Below are 20,745 nucleotides of genomic sequence, written 5' to 3'. Positions count from 1 at the left end.
ATTAATTTGAAAAAAAGTTTAATAAGCATTTTTTTAGCCCAATGGGTGTAAGTTGAAATGACAGTTTTTCTTTGTGTTGATACTTTCCCCCTTTTTTTTTTTTTTTTTTTATGCTTTCAAGAATTGTTCACCTTGGGGGGGATTTGCCCCTTCGCAATAACGTACGCTGAGGGTTGTGCTTAACTGTTCCCCTCCCTACCCCGTCAGCTCTGCTGCGCTGAAGATTTCTTGCCCATCACTTGAAAACGAGTCGTCGGTATGTTGGTTGAGGAGGTCACTCCCCGCAGTCTTGGGAGACACAAAGGAATGCCCCCCTCTCTATACCCATGCGCACATGCTTGATACGCGCCCTCGAAAGAGACGCATCGAAGCAAATGGCGCAGTTTATCAGGTGGGAGGAGCCCCACCATGAAGGCAAAATTTGTAAAAAAAAAAAAAATAGTAAAAACGAGGGATTGTCCAACTGTTGGTGTATTTCTTCCCCTGCCGCCGTTTTTTTGTTTTAAGTGAAACATAGAACAAAAATATATACACACACAGGTGTACGGAGTGTAGCGCACGAGATACATCATTTGCGGCGGGACGGTTTGTCTGCTGGTCTCTGTTGACCATGCCGTCGACAGTGGGCAAGACAGTCCAGTCCAGCGCAATCCCACTTGCAAGGAATAACGTCACCCGTTGAGAAAAAAGATGAAGCGAATATATGTGAACAAAAAAATGTGGCACATTTGTGTGAGCAAAAAAATAAAGCAAAATGACATTCCGCAGCTCCGCAAAATTGTAACTTTTCTTATAAAAAGGTATCCCCTGAAAAAGGGGGGAAAAATACATCACCTGAACAAACATGTGTATGTAACTCTCGTCGTATACATCGTGATTCACCGAAATGGAAGAAACTTGGCCCACGTTTTTACTCGATTTTTGAATGGCATTATTGTTAAGTACCTTGGAACGCTGTTCCACGTTGTAAGCAACAAATTGTGCATGCGGGGAAAGGGCACAGGAGGGAGGACGCACAACGGCGTGTACTACACCCACTTGTGGAGCTCGCTACACAGTAGTAGGGAGGTACCTTCAAGAAGCACCCTAAGGTATGTCTTCATAAGGGCGCATTTGATAAGCACGTATAGTGTTGTCTACGCCTATGTGAGTGATACTGTAGGGCGGGAGCTTGCTTTTCCCCGTGGTAAGCGCACGAAATGTGAGCGTCAGCAGGGTGAGGTCTACCCATTAGAGGGTAACCTGTGGGGTGATTTCCCCCATCGTGTACATGTGCACCTCCTTTTCAACCTCGCCAAGTATAGCCCCGCCTCCCAGCTGCAGAAAGAGTTGCTTAAAAAAAGGGCAAAACACGAACTCCTAAAAGGGGTGGTGGGAACCCGTTTTGGTGACCTGAGAAGGAATTTTCCACCCGGAAAGGCAGCCACAATGCCAAGTAGCCACACCTATACTCTCATCGGTCCATCTCGAAAACGGCATTTCGTTCTGTGCAAATCTTTTTACTCACGTGTTACACAATTTATAAATCAAATGAATGGCATGGCTCTCAAGTATAGGACTGGCGGGAAGGTCATGGCCCACTTCTACAGTTTCCTTCAAAGAGAGACATTCAAAAGTGAGGCTTCTAAAAAGTTCGCAAAAATAGTTAGCTTCTATTTTATGAAGCATCCTAAAGGGGTGCCACATACACGTGCAGGTGACAAAATGGTTAAGCAGTGGAATGGGAGAGGAGATGAAGGTACTGACTCCACTTCACTGAGCATCATCAAGAGGGGGAACATTACCCATCGAGGGGGACACATGGACAAATTTTCAAGCGTCCTCATCACAGCTATCCTAGGCAAACAAATGGAGGGACAACGACCCCAGATGGTTTGCACAAAGAAGAAAGTATATCACTACAATAAGTCGACCAGGCGTATTAAAATTCGATACGATCATACACGCAACAACGAGCGAAGGTTTGGCGCTCCGCACACCATCTGCACAACTCACCCAGTCAGGTCAAAGGAAAAGGACACAAATGAGGAAGACTTCCACCTAGAAATGGAGCTGCTTAAAAAGTGCTGCCACTACCAAAGGGTGATACGCCAAATGTTAAAGAGACGTAAACAAGTCATGAAGAACAGGCAACACGATGAAGAGGGAAAAAATCATCTTAGTTATTGTTTTTTCACGCAAATGAGTGATCTCCAACTAATACGCAATTGGAAGAAAAAGGGTACAACGTGCATGAGGGAAAAATTGACACACAAAGGATTAAACGAGTGTCACATCAACAGGTACTGTGCCCCCCACAAAGGAGTATTAACAGTTGCACGTGGCACGACTACAGTACGTGCATCGGCTGTGTCTCATCTTAGGAAGCCAAATGGGGGGAAGCTCAGCCCTAACGAACAAATAACCCACCTGTTAAAGGAAAAGACGTCCCTTTTAACCCTCTGCGAGAGGGCTAAACGTGTAGTGCTTCTCATCGAAAGCGAACACTTTGAAGTAATCACAAAATGCATGCAGAGTATGAAATGTTTCACGCATACGTATGGGGAGAGCTTTCTACTAGTCCTGCATCTATTGCGACGGCAAAATGTGGGTTCCAAGACAAATGCTGCTGTAATAGTTCAGCGTAGAGGGGGACATTCTATGAGAAAACGTAACAAGCGAGGTGGGAACAGATTAGGCAAGAAGTACCCATCACATATTGGAAGTGAGTTATCCCCCGAGGAGCTTCACTCCTTTATATATCTCTTCACACGAGTGTTTACTTCGTATGTCTTTTTACTTTTTCACGCTCTGCGCAAGTACAAAGGGGATATTCAAAAGAGATTTATTCTGCTAAGAATTGCAATTATCAACAAGCGGGGCATATCCTACAAAAGGGAAAAGCAGGATGGAGTGCCAATAGAGACAGGGATGAAACTTCCATCTGCAACAAACGTGGTGATTACCAGAAAAGAGAAAAGCGAGTACTACCAAAGCTTATTTATCTCGCTCATGTGTAAACTTTCTAGCAGTGCTAACTCTGCTTTTGTGCCATTTTGGAAGAATGGATCCCATGTGAAGGACATACAACTTATCCTTGTCCACCTCCTTCAAACCCTTTTAAGAATCATAAGCAACAGTCATCAGAAGAGGGGCAGTACCTATTTGGGAAAAAAAAAAAATGAAGGCTGCACACATTTTGAGGTAAAACTTGAGCGAGTAGCACATCTAGTGGAGGAGCAAATTTTGTGTATTCTTTTAAAAAAGAAATTTTGTTCCCACTTTGAAGAACTCCTCATACAGGGTAATGAGACTGGGGAGGGGAAGCCCCTTAGTAGAAGTCCCCTCAAGTGGGCAGAGTATATTGCTCACCAAATATTGAACCACCGAAAGAGCAAACGGATTTGGCTTCGAAAATATTATAAGATGTATTTGCATTTCATGAGATATATTGAAAGGGGTCACATTTTCAAAGGCGACAAACTGGTGCCTCTACACAAGAGACATTGTTTCTCATTTCCCAATGGCGAGAAATCATTTCGGGAAAAAGGAAAAAGGACATGGTTGTCCCATTTTAAAGAAAAATTTCGAAAAGTAAAAAACGAGTTTTACATGCACATGGTGGAGAAGTACTTTCTGCTCTTCACAATCATGTCTTCTGCAAAAAGATCCCAAGTGGTCACCCCCTTTTTGATGATATTTTTAAAAATTTTGTTTTCCCTATCGGAGCAGAAGAATTTCCTTTTGCAGTTTTACTTTTACAGAGTGAGAATTTTGGAATTCCTGCTTCACTGCATTGGAGGAAGTGGTGGTGGAGACCACGCGGACGGTTTTGCACCTAAAGAAGTTGACATGCGCAAGCAAAGGGAGGAACAATCTCTTCATATTCAGGGAAAAAGGCACACCAGTGGGAGCAAGACAAACGAAGAAGATAACCACCTCAGCATTGTCAGCCCCCCGTCAGGAAACCCTAATAGTGAGCAAAGTATAAAAGTGAGGAAACAAATTTTTATTCGCCCCCTTGCATTAAATCGTCTTCATAGCCGCTCCCCAAAATATTTCGTCCAGAAGAAGTCCCCCATTTTGGAGGATCGGACCAACCAATTATGCACCGCGCTATCCTCAGACAAACATCATCACCAATATGGTCGTGGAAATTTGACGCGCAAAACGAATGGAAAGGTACACCTTTCTCAGGATGGAATCGATTTGGTATCGAGAAATGGGTCAGATTGTCGGGGGGAAGACAAATGGGAGCAGGTTGCACAAATTGGGAATGCAATCCAAAATATCGACGTCGCCACATGGACAGTCCTCTTGATATTCTCCCTCTGCACATCGTACACTAGGAAGGATCTGAACTGCTTCTACTTCAATGAGAATTACTACGGCCAGCATGAACACGTTCTACACAAAATTGAAGAGCGCATTGGCGTCCCCCGAGGGAAGACGTGCAGTTTTCCCAAAATTCCCCGCAAGTACGCCCCCCTTGACGAACTTATAAACGCGGAGGACATACCGATCATGAAGGTCCTGCAGCTTCATTTGAACCAACAAAATGCTCAAAAGCTTCTGCGCCGCTTAAAAAAATGCATACAGGGGAATGACCCACTGCAAATGCTGTACAACCTTGCCCTTGTTAGCAACATGAAGTATTTGCATTTTCTGAGAAAAATAAATGAAGACGGGAATGGAACGGTACACTTATGTTCGCATTCAATTTTCCCACATAAGCCATTCATTATAAAGTTGATAAAGATACAGAAGCACATCAATGAAAATTACGCTTTTAAAAATATTTTCGATGAAATAAAATGCCTCCGAACATTTCAACATGTGCATGGAAACATATGCCAAATGTATCAATACGGGGTTAAAAAAAATGGCGATTGTAGAACCTTCACATATTACATACTAATGCAGCATTATGACGATAATTTAAAAAATTATATAAATTATTTACACCAAGATTACTTGCTAAGAAGAGAAAAAATTGTGTGTGCAAATTTGTTGCCCGTTTTGGGTCTCCAGGGAATGGACAAAAATGGACATTTACTGTTCAGGAAAAAAAAAATATTAAAAACCATAACAAATGAAATGCCACAATGGAGGGGACAATACAAAGAAGGACAATACAGAAAAATGAATTTATCATTATATTATGCCATGTTGAGAAAGAGTATCCGTATGAGGGTAATCCAGTTAAAATACGTGGCGTATGTTTTGCGGTTGTTCAAACAAATTGTAAAAACAGTTATGCGCATACATAAAAGACGCATAACCCATTTTGACATTAACTCCAGTAACATTTTGGTAAATTACGACGGATCTGATTTGTCGCCATTAAATAAGAAAGCTCATTTGGATAGGTTTCCACGTCGTCGGAATGGACTCCAAAAGAAGGGAAAAAACGCTCCCGAATTGGGAAACAACCCCTCTTCCTCCTTGTTTGCACCCCGGATGAGTTACCTGAGTCGTTCAGGCAAAAAAGTAAAAAAGATACAAATGGAAGGAATGGCGAAAATTGGAAGCACACAGGAAATTTTAAACCCATTGGAGAATAACACAACGGGGGGGATGAATCTGGACAGAATGAGCATCGTGCCCACTTTGCAGTGTTGTGCTACACCTGTCCAAAGGAGATATATGCCCACTATGGGTGAAGTTCCTAACCTTCCATCCATCGTCATTAACGACTTTGGAGAAAGTAAAGCCTTTTTCAGCAATAAGGATTTCCTATTTTTTCGAACAAGCAGGGGACACGAAATGATGGCTGCGCCCGAGTTGATGAAAATGGGTGCGGGGAAAGAAAAGTGGGGAGGGGACACTGCCACTGATAATCACGTGTTCCGCTGCAGAACTGTGGGTTTAGCAACAAACCGGCTGCGCAGAGAAGGAGCCCACAATCGAATTACAACCAATGTAGCGAACTTTAAAATTGTTGTCCGGATGGAAAGCAACCAAAGCATTATCGGCTTGAAGAAGAAAAAAAGTCATAGCAATGTAGGAGGAAGCGATCTCCATAAATTGACCATTCGGAAGGCGTCCCCATTTCGATGTTACAAACAGATTGACGAAATGAAGAGAATGCTAAAAAAGAAGCTGTTGAAGAGGAGAACCTGTCACAGGAGAAGACGAGACATTCAAAAAAGCGACGTGTGGTTACTTGGATTTCTACTATTCGAGATGATTACAAATGAAGCATTAACAAATGAGTGCAATAATATATTTTTGTACATAAAGATTGATCAGAGGAAAGACCTACTCGATAAAATGATTAACAAAAAAATTGACAATAATTTGAAAAAAATTAAAAAATTTTTCCATTTTTTTTTCCAATTTGACGTCAGAAAGAGGAAAACTATGGAAGAAATATATGTACACTGTGGCCAGCTCTATCTTTATTATGACGCAAAGTTAAAGAGGCATAGCGAATTGCTAAAACGGATCGAGGGAACAGGTGTGAATAGTGTCTTTCCAGGGGAAAAACCTCATATGCTCAATGAGAAGGGTGTCTTCCCTACGCGAGGGACGAATATTCAACCGTTGTTCCCGCAACACGTGGTAGTAAAAAGGAAGGGGAATTACTCACTCCACACTTTGGAGTCTGCTGGTCATTTAGTTACAAATTATCAGAAAGGCAATGAAATTCGAACCAATGACAAGAATAAGTTCGTCTCTTATATCGTTATGAAGAACGGACAGTACGCAGAGCTGCCGCTCAACGTATGTTACCCATCATGTACTAATGGGCGCCCATTCGAAAGGGTGCAATCTGTGCGAAATGCCAAAATGCTGCTCCACGGGCTGGCTACACATAACATACTGAAGTTGGGCAATGTTTACCTCATTGCTCACATGGACAGGGAAGCAAAAGACTTTATCGGTTTGCCGTACTTGGGAGAAAGCACAGTTTTTGTTTTTCCCCCCAAGATGAATCAACAGCTAATTTCTCTTTATAACCAGAGGAAGAGACACATTACGCGTATTCCCAATTTGAATTTAAAAAAAAAACTGTTTTATAAGAAAAACAAACACACAAAAAATAAATTTTTTAGGCATCTCAACAAACTTACGGGGAGAGGTAGCCCCACGTGGAGCCACTTCTGTGAACATAGCAAAATGAAGATCTACAAAAATAAGATGAAAAATTTTGCTCATTTTTTTGTTTTTTTTTTTATGAACATTCAGGTAAAAATTCACCAGCTAGCCAATTCGACGGATAAAAAAAAAACTTTTTTTTTTATTCTGGGAAATGAAAAAAGTGACTACTATGTTAACTCGGTCGAGAAAATACATGCATTGAAGCACTATAATTGCGCAAACCTTTTTTTGTTTTGTTTTGTGTGTGCCACGTTGCAGGCAGATCCAGTGGATTTGTTTTTCCTTATGCAAACGAGCGAGTCCTTTTCTTTGTCAGAAATGGACATGGACTTGCTGCGACTGCTTATGCGCACCTTTTTTTTTTTATGTTAACCCTGGGTGCTTCGCCTGTTCAACGTTGTGGACACGAAGAAGGGACAAACCCAGGCAGAAAACAGGAGGACGAATGCGTAATGGTAATTGCGCGCAGCAAAGCTGCGTGATAATTCTCAAAACAGTGTTGTTATCTTCCAAATGGGAGGGGGTATCCAATTTGACCGCCCCTTTCTGCACGTCTTCATTTTCCCACCCAAAATTGATGAATTAATTCTCCTTTTTTTTGCGCAATGTACTGAGTTATGCTAACCGTTCCCGTGGTACACTTCATCAAGGGGGGCATGCTGATGTCGCACTGTTCCGTCTCATTTGGTCCTAAAACGATTTTCTTTTTGCTAAAGAAAATGCCACATTTATTCATCATCTTCTAGAAACAAATCTGAGATAGCAAAAGCCATATTTTTAAATTTGTATTGTTGCGCAAATTTGTAACACTTTAAAAAAAAAGGGCCACAACGCATGACACATACACGTTGTGCACACATGAACAAAAGAAGCGTAGCTCAAAGAGGCGTACCTTCCAGGGTTTTCATTTGCTGCTCTCCACTCGTCTCATCCATCATATGATCGAAAATATAATCCGCTAGGGAGGTGTAGTCCTTGGCGCTGCAAGGGGGGGGAGGAGAGTGAGGGTCCAACGCAGTTCAGAAGGGGGCACATCTTTGTGTTCTTCCTTCTTTTCCTCTTTTTCCGACGGACATTACCTCGTTACAGTCCCTATGTCCGAAAAAAAAGCCACAGACCCTTTGGACAGGTATAAAATATGGCTACACCATTTTTCCATATAATCGAAAATGTGGGTTGAATAAATGATGATGCAGTTGTGCTTTATGCATTCCCTCTTTAGAAACCTGGAGAATGGGGTATGGCGGTTGGCATGGGGTTGGTACATGTCTCCGTTGGAGTGTGTGTTTTTGCCTCCCTTTAGGGGAAGCACACGCAGGAAGGAAGGTAGGATAACTGCTCAGGTAGTGACACGCACTGCGCACGCATCCGACTGTTCCTACTCCAACAAGAGCTTCCGAGATATCAGGTCCAGCGACTCGGTTGCCTCATCGAAAATGTACACGTCCTTTCTCGTTACCAAGTTAACCAGAATTTGAATTTTTTTTTTTTCCCCCTTAGAGGCGGAAGATATAAGTTTGTCTTCGCTGATTTCGAACAATTTTAGCAGCTTCCTGTACCTCTTCGAGTCTTTGTACTTTGCGAAGAAGTCCTTCACCGTGATGTTCATTGCGTAGTCTGTGAAGGTGGTGGAAAAACAGAGCCCAAGTTGAAGTGGTCCTGGAAATAACCTCCAACTGATTTAACAAAGGCGGCGAGTTCCCCTTTGGCACCATTGTCTCACGCAAAATAAGAACAGGCGCTTTTTTCCTCTTACCGTCGCTCCACCACTCCCCGACGAACCCAATTCTGCTTGACAGCGTGGTGTCGTGGAATGCGGGCTTGTTGAACACCAAAACGGATGCCTCCTGTACGAGCTGTGAAAGGGCGGGGGGCGTTCGTGTGCACACATGTATACATATATATATCCGTATATGCATCCGTGTAGACGTGTATGTGCGCGGTAAGACCGTTGTGACAGCCCCGCTGCGCGCTCGAGCAAAACGGTCCTACCTTCTTGCCTGCTATGATGCTCAATAGGGTGCTCTTCCCTGCTCCATTTTTTCCGCAAACCACAACTCGCATGCCTCGTCCGAACGACAAATTTACATTTTCCAGTGCCGCTGTGCTCGTATTTCCTAGTCGATTGCAATAATTATAACTCAAATCTTTGATTATTATTTCGTTCATTTGGGGCAAAGGGGTCTACAGAAAACGGGGGGTGTTGCCAGTTCCTTGGTCAGGGCGATTAGCCATGTTCTGTCAGTCGTAGTTAGGTACGTGGCAGGTTAGGTTTTCATTACAGTGGGGGCGTTCTCGAGGTTGTTTTACTTTCTTACCCATGTCAAAGCGGCACAGAAAAAAGGAACGGAAAAAAAGGGGGCGACAAAAAGAAGGTTAAGAAAATGGTGCGTTTTGCTTATCTACCTATGAGCAGTGCCCCTTACATGCAGGTGCGATCCCTTTTTTTTTTTTTTTTTTTTTTTTTTTTTTTTTTTTTTTTTGTTTTAGGGGAAGAACGACTCACAACGCTCTGGTTCTGTAGTGCGCGCTTGGTGGTGCAGCGACAGTGCCATAAAGCCCGATTCAAAGCGAAATCATTTTTTCCATGTTAACAATTTTGGCCAACTGGCGTTATCGTACCGGAAGGAGGTATAATCGACATGCTATCCCCTCCATATTGTGCCATTTCCTTTTGCCATATTTTATTTTTTGTTGCTTTTAAAATTGCTTCACTCAGGGCAGGGAGGCGGAAAGATAAGCTCCTCTTTTATAATTGCCCAAAATAGGGAGGATGCATGTCCCCCCTCTTGAGAACCCAAACCCGCACGCATAAAGATACAACAACTGTGGGCAGAGTCGCGTTTTTCCTTTTGAATCGGTCAATCTGGTCGGCGTGAGTGGACAGTTGAGGCAGACTCCTTGACATATACACGCATATGTATTTATATATAACACGGTCACCGCTAACTTAGCCACTCCGTGTGAAATGGCCAAAATGAAGGAGCCTCCCCAATACCGGGTGAACAAAATAAAGGACATCGAAACGCCAGCCACTACCATGCTGACCAATGACATACAACCAGAATATATCAACTTGGAGTTACTGCGAAAGATAGAGAAGAAGAATTTTATCCTGAACTGCCCGCTAGAGGAGGTATACAAAAACTTGGATATATATACAAGGGCGAAAGAACAGTTTTCAAGACATGGAGAAAAAATGAGCAAGTCGTACCTTCACAAATTCTCCGACTTTGAAAACAGCTACAGATATATGAACGTGAGAAATATTTTAACAAATAATTTTTCAATAAATATTAACAAAAATGTGACCTTGAAGCAGAATAACCACACGGTCATATTTTCCATAGACGATTTTTGCAAATGTGTCCATATTTTTGAGCCAGACATTTTTTGCATCCCATCGGAGGAGATAAAAATAAATGAAGAGGTTGGCAAGAAGAAAAAAATACGAATAATAACACTCATGGATGAATTCTTAAAAAAAATAAAAAATGTTAAGGATAACCAAGTGGGTGCAGACTCCGTGTGTATTGTGACCGTGCCATTCACTATCCAATTGGACAAAGACACCATGCAGGAAATGCTAAATAAGCACGACTCTCTTATTGGGGGGTTTATGCTAAGTGGAATTGGTTACGAAGAATCAAATGAAGAGAGAACCTCCCATTTCAAGAGCATTTTAGCTGCTCTACCGACAGACAAGTTAAAGTTTATACAACTAAGTGTAGGAACCCCAATCGAAATTTTACACTCCATTTATCACGGAATAGATATCGTCGAATCGAACTTCCCCTATGAATTGGCAAGAAATGGAAAGGCTATAAATATGCACATAAAAATGGACAAAATGGAAGACAAGTGTATAAACACACTGCACGATATCAACCATATCAATTTTCAAAATAAAGACATTTTTATTATAGACCTAAATGATGCAAAATATGCTTTAGATTATTCCCCCATAACGGATAATTCGCCGAGAAATGAAACGAAGTCTTATATACACCATTTGCTCAAGTGCCAAGAGCTCACCGCAAATGTCGTTTTGTCTTACCACAATCTGTACATGTACAACTCGTTCTTTCAAGAAATTCGAACGCAAATAAGAAGTGGTAATTTTCTTAGTTACATCAGCTGGTTCGTCGAGCGACACCAACTGGGTTAGAAGAAAGTGCTCGCTTTTCCTGCACTCCCCTGCAGGTTGAGCGATGGGCTAGGGAGAGGTGAAAATATGGGCAAATTGATTGAAGCGAGTAGAGCAAAGAATGATGCATCTGCCGTTCTCCCACAACTTGTCCCGTCCCAAATGAACATTGTCCAAACATCCCCCTTTATAAAGCGCGTACTTATTCTTTCCCCCAGACGCGCAGCATTTTTGTTTGCATTCGCCTTCTTTTCCCCGTTTTTCGTTCCTTCGAACGATACCAACATGTTAACAGTTTGTTTGCGTTACATTTGTGTCTTGTCCCATTTTTTGAAGAACTGTTTTCATTTTTTGGCAAATCCCCTTGGCTACTTTAATTTAATTCAATTTAATTCAATTCAATTTTGCTTCCCTCAGTGGTGCAATAGGGGAGGGGACATACGGCCTCTACACACAAAAGGTGCGTTGGCACGGTTCCCCCCCAGGGAACTTTCCTTCGGTAGATCCACGCCCCCCGTGCTGCATTCCCCTGCTGCTTTGAGCGAAGATTTAGAATTACTTCAGGTAAAACAACATAATAGTTGGCTTACGTTAAAATGGATGAAAAACTTTTTATGAATAAAAAAAGGGGGGGGCGCGTCTGCGCAGACATGCACACATATACGTAAGTACACACACACAAACAGGCACTCAGATTTGCGCGCTTGTGTGCAACAACAGGAACACGTCTGCATTAGCATTCGAATGGAGATATGAAAAAACAGACACATGCGCGAATACACACGCTCTCATACACATATACATACGCATGGGTAACCAGCTACTTGGCTATCATCATTTTGACGAACTCCTCGTAATTGATCTGGCCATCTCCGTCAATGTCCGCTTCTCGTATCATTTCGTCCACTTCCTCATTGGTGAGCTTTTCCCCCAAGTTGGTCATCACGTGTCTTAGCTCATCTGCACTTATGTATCCGTCCCCGTCTCTGTCGAAAACTCTGAAGGCCTCAATTAGTTCCTCTTCCGTGTCTGTATCTTTCATTTTTCTCGCCATCAGAGTTAAGAACTCGGGGAAATCGATGGTTCCATTTCCGTCTGTATCTATTTCGTTTATCATATCTTGCAATTCTGCTTCGGTTGGATTTTGCCCCAGTGATCTCATGACCGTCCCCAATTCTTTGGTTGTTATAGCTATTCGAGGGGAAGGGGGGGAAAAAAAAAAAAAAATAATAATAATAAAATAAAAATACATGAACGGTTAATATATATATATTTTTTTTTTTTTTTTTTTTTTATTCCTCTTTTGGCTAGCTGACTACACATTTTGACACAACACGCGCGCTCGATTTGTGTGCATCGTTTTCATTTTTAATCTGAGAACGAAAGCTCATTAGAAGCTCATAGTTGAATTTCCACGTTGGTGAATAATTAAAACGGTTTGGACGTGTGAACCGTTTTTGCGCATGTAGGTGAGTGTGTGTGTGCTTGGCAGCAATACGGAACACATGCCATATGTCCTTTGCGAATGTCTTATGCGTCTTTCATATGCATGTTGTTGGGTGCAAAAGCGAACCATGGCGCAGGAGCACACGGTAGGGGAAAACAGTAGATACCAACTCAAACGCGCGGCCACGTGGGAATGGAACTGTCTACGCACGATTAGGTACTCTCCGTGTTTGGGCATTTTCGAACTTGCCCTTGCGCAATTGCATTTTCTCATGCGTATGTTCTTATATGAACTTTGCCCATTGGCGTATTTCTATGCTTACTTCCATCGCCATCCTTGTCAAACAAGCTGAAGGCCTCCTTGAATTCGGAAATTTGCTCCTCTGTTAACTTGTCTGCCATTGTGCTATTCGGCTATGCAGAAAATGCGCGCACAAATTTTCTGCGTTCTGTTCCTTTTACCCTCCTTTAGTTGGAATTTAACGCATGAAAAACGAATCGGGAATTTTTTTATTTTTGGAAAAATTGATATTTCGATTATCGTGCTGATATATAGCTTCCGCTAAGAAGTATTGTATACCTTTTTTTTTTTTTTTTTTTTTTTCAAATACAAAATTGTGCAAAAGTATTCAACGTAAAGAAAGAAAGAAAAGCGAAAGGAAAGGAGGAACAAATTAAGGGAAAAAAAAAAAAAAAAAAAAAAAAAAAAAAAAAAAAGTACAAAAACATGGGACGAACACAGAAAGCGATTTAAAAAGCGCCATGTACAAAAATGTGTAATGCGTATGTATGTCCTCGCCTTCACTGCGCGAACGCGAACCATGCAAATGTACCTTTTATTTTTACTGAAGTTTGCCTTTCCGTGCACATTTAAAATTCACCCTTGTAAGAATTCCCTTTGTCAGCCAACGGCCGTGCCCATATGCCAACATTTTCCCGCAAACTTCCCATTGCCAGAGCGCATCGCCTGTTACTATGTGTGAGCGAACTGGGGGTTACCTTAACATTTGCCTCAATTTTTTTAAATTCTTCCTTTAAGGGCAGCATTTCTATCAGACTTTCCCTTTTTTTGCGCAATCAATTTGAGGAGGGCTTCCTCTTCTTGCGCGTATGCGACACACAGAATTTCTAGTTTCCGTGGCACTGGCGTTTGTGTTTGTTAAAACCAGCTGTGCGAATTTGCAAAATAGAGATTTTTCTACACAGTCACGCAGGTATGATGCCTTGTTGCTATGCTGTTACATTGTCATACACAAAATTGTCCTTTTTTTTTTTTTTTTTTTTTTTTAAGCGGATTTGCACTTTTCATCTGGCGCTGGACCCCTGTGCCCCGCTTCACCACCGCACACGTTTGTTACTCTGTTTTGCGTCACGGTTACGTATCCGCTTGTTTCGTATGGTACGCTTGTTTAATTGGGCCAAGGGCGAACGCGCATGTCTTTCAAAGACAGCGATTCAAAAGAACAAACCCACCATGAGGGGGGGAGAAATAATGAAAATTTCCCACTACATAAATGCGGTTTGAAAACGGTTGCGCACAAACTGATGAAAAACAGAATAGAGGAAAGAGAACGGCTCACTGATCATCCTTTTAAACAAATTATGTGCCCTTTCTTAGGCGCGCAAAATGCATTATCTGAAAAGAAAGCGACCTTGGGAACACCCAACATATTCCACTGCCATACACGTAGGCGATTCACCACTGTGCAGAACAGTTCATTTACGTTTCCTAAATGCTCAAAATAAATGAACAAAAAAAAAAATTTTTTCTGAATTTCGCCCTTTTATCTAGGGCTACAAAACATCTTGCGGAAACGGTCTTTTGCCACACCCTTGGACGGATTAACACGACAGAAGGTTGGCTGATACGCAAACGACAAGAACACTCGCTTGGTGTTTAAGAAAAAAAGAAATGAACAAATGAGTAACCATTTTATGCGTTTCGTATTCCCCCACGTGGCAGCTTTGCGTTGTGCAGGACTGGAAGAAGCAAAGGGGGGGCACAAAATAGGCATCCAGTGACCCTTTCAAATGTGGTATGCTCTGGTTGATTCATCTTTTCTAGCCGTGTGCGTTTTGCTCCCTTGCACTTGTCTCTTTCCCAGTATGTTGTCTACATAAAGTGCTGCCTCGTATTGTAAAAAGAAATGGATGAGCGGGGGTGAATGGGAGTAGGTAATGCAACGTGCGTACGCTTCATATCGCCGCAACCTACCCCGTGGTAAAATAAATGCAAACGGTAAGACCGATAATAGCCATCAACAACGTATGCTGCATACGTACAAGAATATATTCACATAATAATTTTGTGGAAGAAAAAAAAAGGGACATATATGGGGCAAAAACTCCACACATAAACGTTACGCATATGTGTTATGTAGGCATAAATTATATTCACATAAAAAAAGGCCTCCCCGCAATGGATAAGCAACTTGTGTTAGGACTGCGCTACGTTTACTCTCCTCGCTTCCAATTCTTGTAGGCGGATGTGAATCCAGCGCAACCCCCTATCGATTGCTCTCAAGTGGGCGATTTGTTGCAAAGTTAAAATGGGATTGGGAAAAAAAAAAAAAAAAAAAAAAAATGCAAATTGTTAAGCAAGGCGTGGTAGGGAATAAAATCGTATGAGTAGCATCTGCCAAGCAGTGCCGAACTGTAGGGAGAAAGAAAATGACGGGGCTGGGTTGGCTGCGGAAAGATTACAGGCGGAACCGATCATTTGGTGGTGCGCCCTCAGCGGGGCCCCGCGGGGCATATAATATACATGCACATATATATATAATTATGGTAGCGTATATATAGATTGCCAGGCGAACTTTTGCAAAATCACTTGTCCCCACTTGCGTGCCTATATATATTTGTAATACGCACTCCCGCGTAGCTGCACTGCGCAAAAGGTATGCACGCCACAAAACGCAATAGGAGCAACGTTACTTAAAAATTAACCCAGTCCCCCACGGGAAAGAGGAAGGTCCAGCAGTGCAAAGAGAAAAACAGCAGGAAAGCGCCACAGCCAACGAAGCAGCAAAACGCGTTCGTGTCGGAGGCCACAGGGGTATGCAAACTCTCAGGAAAAAATTCAAAAAAAAAAAAAAAAAAAAACCACGTGAACAACTTGCGATTAAACCCATCCTTTGCGTTTACCGTGCAAACACCAAACAGAGGAGCAAAAAATAAAAAAAAATAAAAAAAAAATCGCGCCATCGTTGTAGAAGCCGACTTAACGCATGAATGAGCCTACCGCAGAAACATCCTCACGCGTTCCCATTAAGCAGAACTTTTGAGTCACCACTCGGAGAGGGAAAAAAGCCCATACTCTTCTTTACAGAAGGGGATTGCCCAAGAGAAGGGAAACGAATAACTACCTGGAGTTGCCGCAAGAGTAGCCATAGCCGCACCAGGTGAAATAGGCACAGGAGAAAAAGGGAACACCCGTGTATCATTCCGGATCCGCTCTGTTGAGCACACGCCAGGATAAAGTACACATAAATATATTTATACCTACATTTGTATAACCAGTTAACCACCGCCCCACTCTCCCTTCAAAATGATAAACAAGGAAGAGGCGTTACGGCTCAAGGGAATCGGAAACAAATGTTTCCAGGAAGGAAAATTTGACGAAGCGGTGACTCACTTTACTAACGCAATTAAAAACGACCCGCAGGACCATGTGCTACACTCCAACCTGTCGGGGGCGTACGCAAGTCTAGGGAGGTTTTATGAAGCCCTGGAGAGTGCAAACAAATGCATAAGTTTAAAGAAAGACTGGCCAAAAGGATATATAAGGAAAGGGTGCGCAGAACATGGACTGAGGCAACTGGACAACGCGGAAAAGACCTACCTGGAAGGACTCCAAGTAGACCCAAATAACAAATCCTTAAAAGATGCCCTTGAAAATGTGAGGAAGGAAAAGCTAGCAGAAAATATGGAGTACATTAATCACATAAATACCATCATTCAAAATGACGCCAACTTAAAAGCATACAAAGAAGAAAATCCAAATTACCCAAATGAACTTTTAAACACCATAAAGGCCATCAATACAAACCCCATGAACATTCGATACATACTTTCCTCCTGCGATAGGAAGATAAGTGAAGGAGTGGAGAAATTTTTTGGTATAAAATTTAATGAAGACTCGGCCTATAATGAAGAAAGGCAGAGAAAAATAGAAGAAGAAGAAATGAAAAAGAAGAAACAAAAAGAGAAGGAAGAAGAAGAAGAAAGGAAAAGAAAAAATCGATCACCAGAAGAAATACAAGGTGATGAACATAAACAAAAGGGAAATGAATTTTACAAACAAAAAAAATTTGAAGAAGCACTCCACGAATACGATGAAGCTATTAAAATAAACCCAAGTGATATTATGTACCATTATAACAAAGCAGCAGTATATATAGAAATGAAACAACTCGATAAGGCTGTCGAAACTTGTCTGTACGCTATAGAAAATAGGTACAATTTTAAGGCCGATTTTGCTCAAGTAGCAAAGGTATATAATCGACTAGCCATTTGCTATTCCAATATGAAGAATTATGATAAGGCTATTGAGGCATATAGAAAGTCGCTCGTTGAAGATAACAACAGAGCTACTAGGAACGCCCTAAAGGAATTGGAAAGGAAAAAAGAAAAAGAAGAAAGGGAAGCTTATATTGACCCCGAAAAAGCGGAAGAACACAAAAATAAAGGAAATGAATATTTTAAAAATAATGACTACCCCAATGCTAAAAAGGAATATGATGAAGCTATTAGGAGAAATCCAAATGACGCCAAGTTGTACTCCAATAGAGCTGCTGCACTGACCAAACTGTTAGAGTATCCATCGGCCCTAGAAGACGTAATGAAGGCCCTTGAACTCGATCCCAATTTTGTCAAGGCATACAGCAGAAAGGGAAATCTACACTTCTTTATGAAGGACTACTACAAAGCTTTGCAGGCCTACAATAAAGGACTGGAGCTGGACCCACAAAATAAGGAATGCCTCGAGGGGTACCAAAGATGTGTGTACAAAATTGACGAAATGTCCAAATCCGAAAAGGTAGATGAAGAGCAATTCAAGAAATCCATGGCCGACCCTGAAATCCAGCAGATCATTTCCGACCCACAATTCCAGATCATTCTGCAGAGGCTTAATGAAAACCCGAATTCCATTTCGGAGTATATAAAGGACCCCAAGATTTTTAACGGCCTGCAGAAATTGATCGCCGCAGGGATACTGAAGGTGCGGTAGACGCTGCACCGCGCCGCGAGAGGGGGGGGGCGTGAAACAGCATCGTATGTCGCCTCAGCGGATAAAATAAAGTGGTTATGCCCTGCTGAAAAAGACCATTCGCGCGGAAATATGAATGCTTTCCTGCTCGGCGCACCCACCACTTCCATTTCCCTTTGGGGTCCATATTCATTTACGTGTGAAACATTGGGCACGCGTGTCTCTCCATGCTGTGTGTCTGTCACGACACCGTTCCTTCCCTAATTCATTTTTTTTCCACCCACAAATTGCGCAAAATTAACAAATGCACAAATAGTAAAAAAAAAAAAAAAAAAAAAAAAAAAAAAAGAATAAGGAAGCAGGTCCAAGCGCCTTGCAATTTCGCCCTTTTAAAAAAAAAAAAAAAAAAAAAAAAAACTGTTAGTTGACACCACGTTATGAAAAAAAATTCCCTTCTGAACAACAACGGTGACCCAGCCGAGTCACGCCCCACGTTGGCACTATTTCGCCACAGCAGTGGTGGTCTCGACGTTCACTTTTGTCGAGGACGAAGAGAAAAAAATGTGTTCCCCTTGGCTATCCCTTTTTTTTTTTTTTTTCCTCTCTTTTGTTTAATTATTTATTGGGTCCAACGCAACGAGTTGGGGGCCCCGACGGGATGTGCATGTACCACTGGGCGAAAACGTAGCACATGTATAGCGCGAAAATGCGTGAGCAAACGCACGCGCAGAGGGGGCAGAACAGGCAGACGAAGAGGAAGCAGGGGGTGGAGCACACCATTTTGTTACTCTCACGTTTGTTTGTTCCGTTTCTCTGCTCTTCTAAGACAAGTCCCCGCTACTGACATGGTCTACTATTGAAATGCCTTTTTTCGCTCTTCTCCGCCAACCCTTAAAAGCAAAGGATCACAATGAGAAACATGAAAATGTAGGACAAGTAAAAATAGCCAGACGAATTCTTAGGGTTGCAAAACAAATCGGCATTCTGTATAGACATGTCCACTTGGTTGCTGCACAAAACGTAGTTCCTCTTCTTCTCTTTGTAATCTTTCAATTGAAGAGGATCGCACGAGCATGCCCAGGGATAATCAGTATTACGAGCTCCAAAAATCATGTAAAAGGATCCCAAGTTTCCCACCTCGAAATGCTCACTAGAATTGTCTTTGCCACCCAAAAACATATTTTTTTTTATTAAATTTAATGCTGATAATTGTACGTAAGAATTTGTGTTTTGTTTTTTTCCTATTTCACTTTTGTCTTCCTTGTATATGGCATCATCACCATTCTCATTATCATCGTGGTCCCTTCCACTCGTAAAACTCTTCTGTATATTCTCAGAATAAAAGTTGCTTATATTATCGTAGCTAAAAATGGATACAAAGGATACAATTTTTTCTAGGAAACTTTTTTTTGACTTTTCCTCTTTTTTTGTCAAATTTTGTCCTTCCGTTTTGTATTTTTCTGCTTCACTATTTGGGGTTGTCTCCTTAGGACTGCTGCCTTTGGGGTCACTCGAAATGTAGTCACTGGCAATGCAGTGGTATCTCTTGTATATATCTGAATGCGTCGTGTCCTGCTTCACGAAATCCTTCAAGATATCCAACTCGAGCTTTTTAATTTCTTGTAGCTTTTTTATCGCTTCTTCGGAAGCGCCTCCTGAGTCTGTGGGCGGGGGGGGGTAGTACAGCAAAAATGGACGGGCACAATATAAGTGCAGAAATGTATACGGCCATATGCGCACGATCTCACGCACACGGTAGGCGTACCTTCTTTATACGGGGTATTCCTGCTTTGGGCGCCTCTTAAATTACCTGCGAAGGGAGCAATGGGGGTGGTGGTGATGTCGCATGTGCGCTACATAAAAGAGCGGGTCTTTCTCGTGGAAAAGAAGCGTGCCCAAAAAAATATGCCCCCCACACAGTTGTACAAAATTACAAACGCGCACCTAGGGCAACTCCATCATTTCTATTCGCTCCCCGTCTTTTTCTTATCCTCACCAAAAATTAAACAATTCAGTAATAAAAGATATAATTTCATTTTTAAAAATAACTGCTAAGGGAACATTTCACTGGGGGATATATATTTGGCATGCTTTTTTTTTGAGTTTTTATGTTACACCTTTTTTTTTTTTTTTTCATGTTTAAAAAAAAAAAAAAAAATTCGAATCCATATTCAAATGATGTAGCAACAAAGGTTCTCCTAAATTGGTTTCCCAAGTGTGTTTAATATGACTCTTTTAATTCACTTGGTTGTGGGGGCATGCGAGGGGGAGCGAGACGGTAAGGCAATCAAATAATCAGGCCGGAAGATAGTAAGGGGCGAGCTGCAAAAGCGAATGCGTGTGTGCTAACACATGAACAGCACCGCCCAGACAACACCCAAGTGTAGACAGATCTTCTTTCCCCCTTCGCCCTTTAATGTCATAAAGAAAAAAAAAAAAAAGAAAGAAATGAAATTCAAAAAGTCACTTAAAAAAAAAATGAGTCACATAATTTCTGAGCTGGAATACTCCAAAAAAAGTCTCAACATGCGCTCGTTGTCTGCATGTCATTTTTTGCCGCATTTTCCTGTTGACATTTTTTCAAGTTTTCCTTCTTCGCAAAACGCAAAAAGTAAGAAATGCGAATGACAAATGTACGGCGTACTGCGCTGGAAGATGAATATAAAAGTGGACAACAAATGGACGACAACAGAACAACTGTCCACGTTTTAAAAATTTAAAAATGGTGAAACTGGCGCGGTTAAAATTGATGCAGACAAAATAATTCACCGCCGACAGAGGGAAAAACGAACGAAAATTTTAACCCATGCCCACCGAATTGTCCCCAATTGAAAAAGTTACGGGGAAAAAAAAAAAAAAA

At 41.8% G+C, this 20,745-nt stretch overlaps 6 protein-coding genes across 6 annotated transcripts; 3 read left to right on the top strand and 3 right to left on the bottom strand.

The window, feature by feature from the left end:
- Nucleotides 1-690: 690 nt before the first annotated feature.
- Nucleotides 691-7,455, top strand: AK88_01304 (serine/threonine protein kinase; the record flags this gene model as incomplete). The annotated part of the gene is made up of 1 exon (XM_012478940.1): nt 691-7,455. One exon carries the CDS (start codon nt 691-693, stop codon nt 7,453-7,455), a length of 6,765 nt encoding a protein of 2,254 aa, XP_012334363.1.
- A 356-nt stretch (nt 7,456-7,811) lies between these two features.
- On the bottom strand, nt 7,812-9,252 carry AK88_01303 (uncharacterized protein; the record flags this gene model as incomplete). Its single annotated transcript, XM_012478939.1, has 6 exons — nt 7,812-7,837; nt 7,976-8,064; nt 8,163-8,309; nt 8,466-8,700; nt 8,840-8,939; nt 9,076-9,252. 6 exons carry the CDS (start codon nt 9,250-9,252, stop codon nt 7,812-7,814), a joined length of 774 nt encoding a protein of 257 aa, XP_012334362.1.
- Nucleotides 9,253-10,060: 808 nt separating this feature from the next.
- Nucleotides 10,061-11,251, top strand: AK88_01302 (uncharacterized protein; the record flags this gene model as incomplete). The annotated part of the gene is made up of 1 exon (XM_012478938.1): nt 10,061-11,251. One exon carries the CDS (start codon nt 10,061-10,063, stop codon nt 11,249-11,251), a length of 1,191 nt encoding a protein of 396 aa, XP_012334361.1.
- A 799-nt stretch (nt 11,252-12,050) lies between these two features.
- AK88_01301 (calmodulin) lies at nt 12,051-13,078 on the bottom strand (the record flags this gene model as incomplete). The annotated part of the gene is made up of 2 exons (XM_012478937.1): nt 12,051-12,421; nt 13,000-13,078. 2 exons carry the CDS (start codon nt 13,076-13,078, stop codon nt 12,051-12,053), a joined length of 450 nt encoding a protein of 149 aa, XP_012334360.1.
- A 3,145-nt stretch (nt 13,079-16,223) lies between these two features.
- AK88_01300 (uncharacterized protein) lies at nt 16,224-17,906 on the top strand (the record flags this gene model as incomplete). The annotated part of the gene is made up of 1 exon (XM_012478936.1): nt 16,224-17,906. The coding sequence occupies one exon, from the start codon at nt 16,224-16,226 to the stop codon at nt 17,904-17,906; it is 1,683 nt and encodes a 560-aa protein (XP_012334359.1).
- Nucleotides 17,907-18,776: 870 nt separating this feature from the next.
- On the bottom strand, nt 18,777-19,921 carry AK88_01299 (uncharacterized protein; the record flags this gene model as incomplete). The annotated part of the gene is made up of 3 exons (XM_012478935.1): nt 18,777-19,546; nt 19,651-19,695; nt 19,882-19,921. 3 exons carry the CDS (start codon nt 19,919-19,921, stop codon nt 18,777-18,779), a joined length of 855 nt encoding a protein of 284 aa, XP_012334358.1.
- Nucleotides 19,922-20,745: the final 824 nt, after the last annotated feature.

Source organism: Plasmodium fragile (genome assembly GCF_000956335.1).
Source record: "Plasmodium fragile strain nilgiri unplaced genomic scaffold supercont1.11, whole genome shotgun sequence".
Lineage (NCBI taxonomy): Eukaryota > Apicomplexa > Aconoidasida > Haemosporida > Plasmodiidae > Plasmodium > Plasmodium fragile.
The sequence above is the reverse complement of the archived record's forward strand: the minus strand, read 5'-3'. Positions and strand labels throughout refer to the sequence as shown.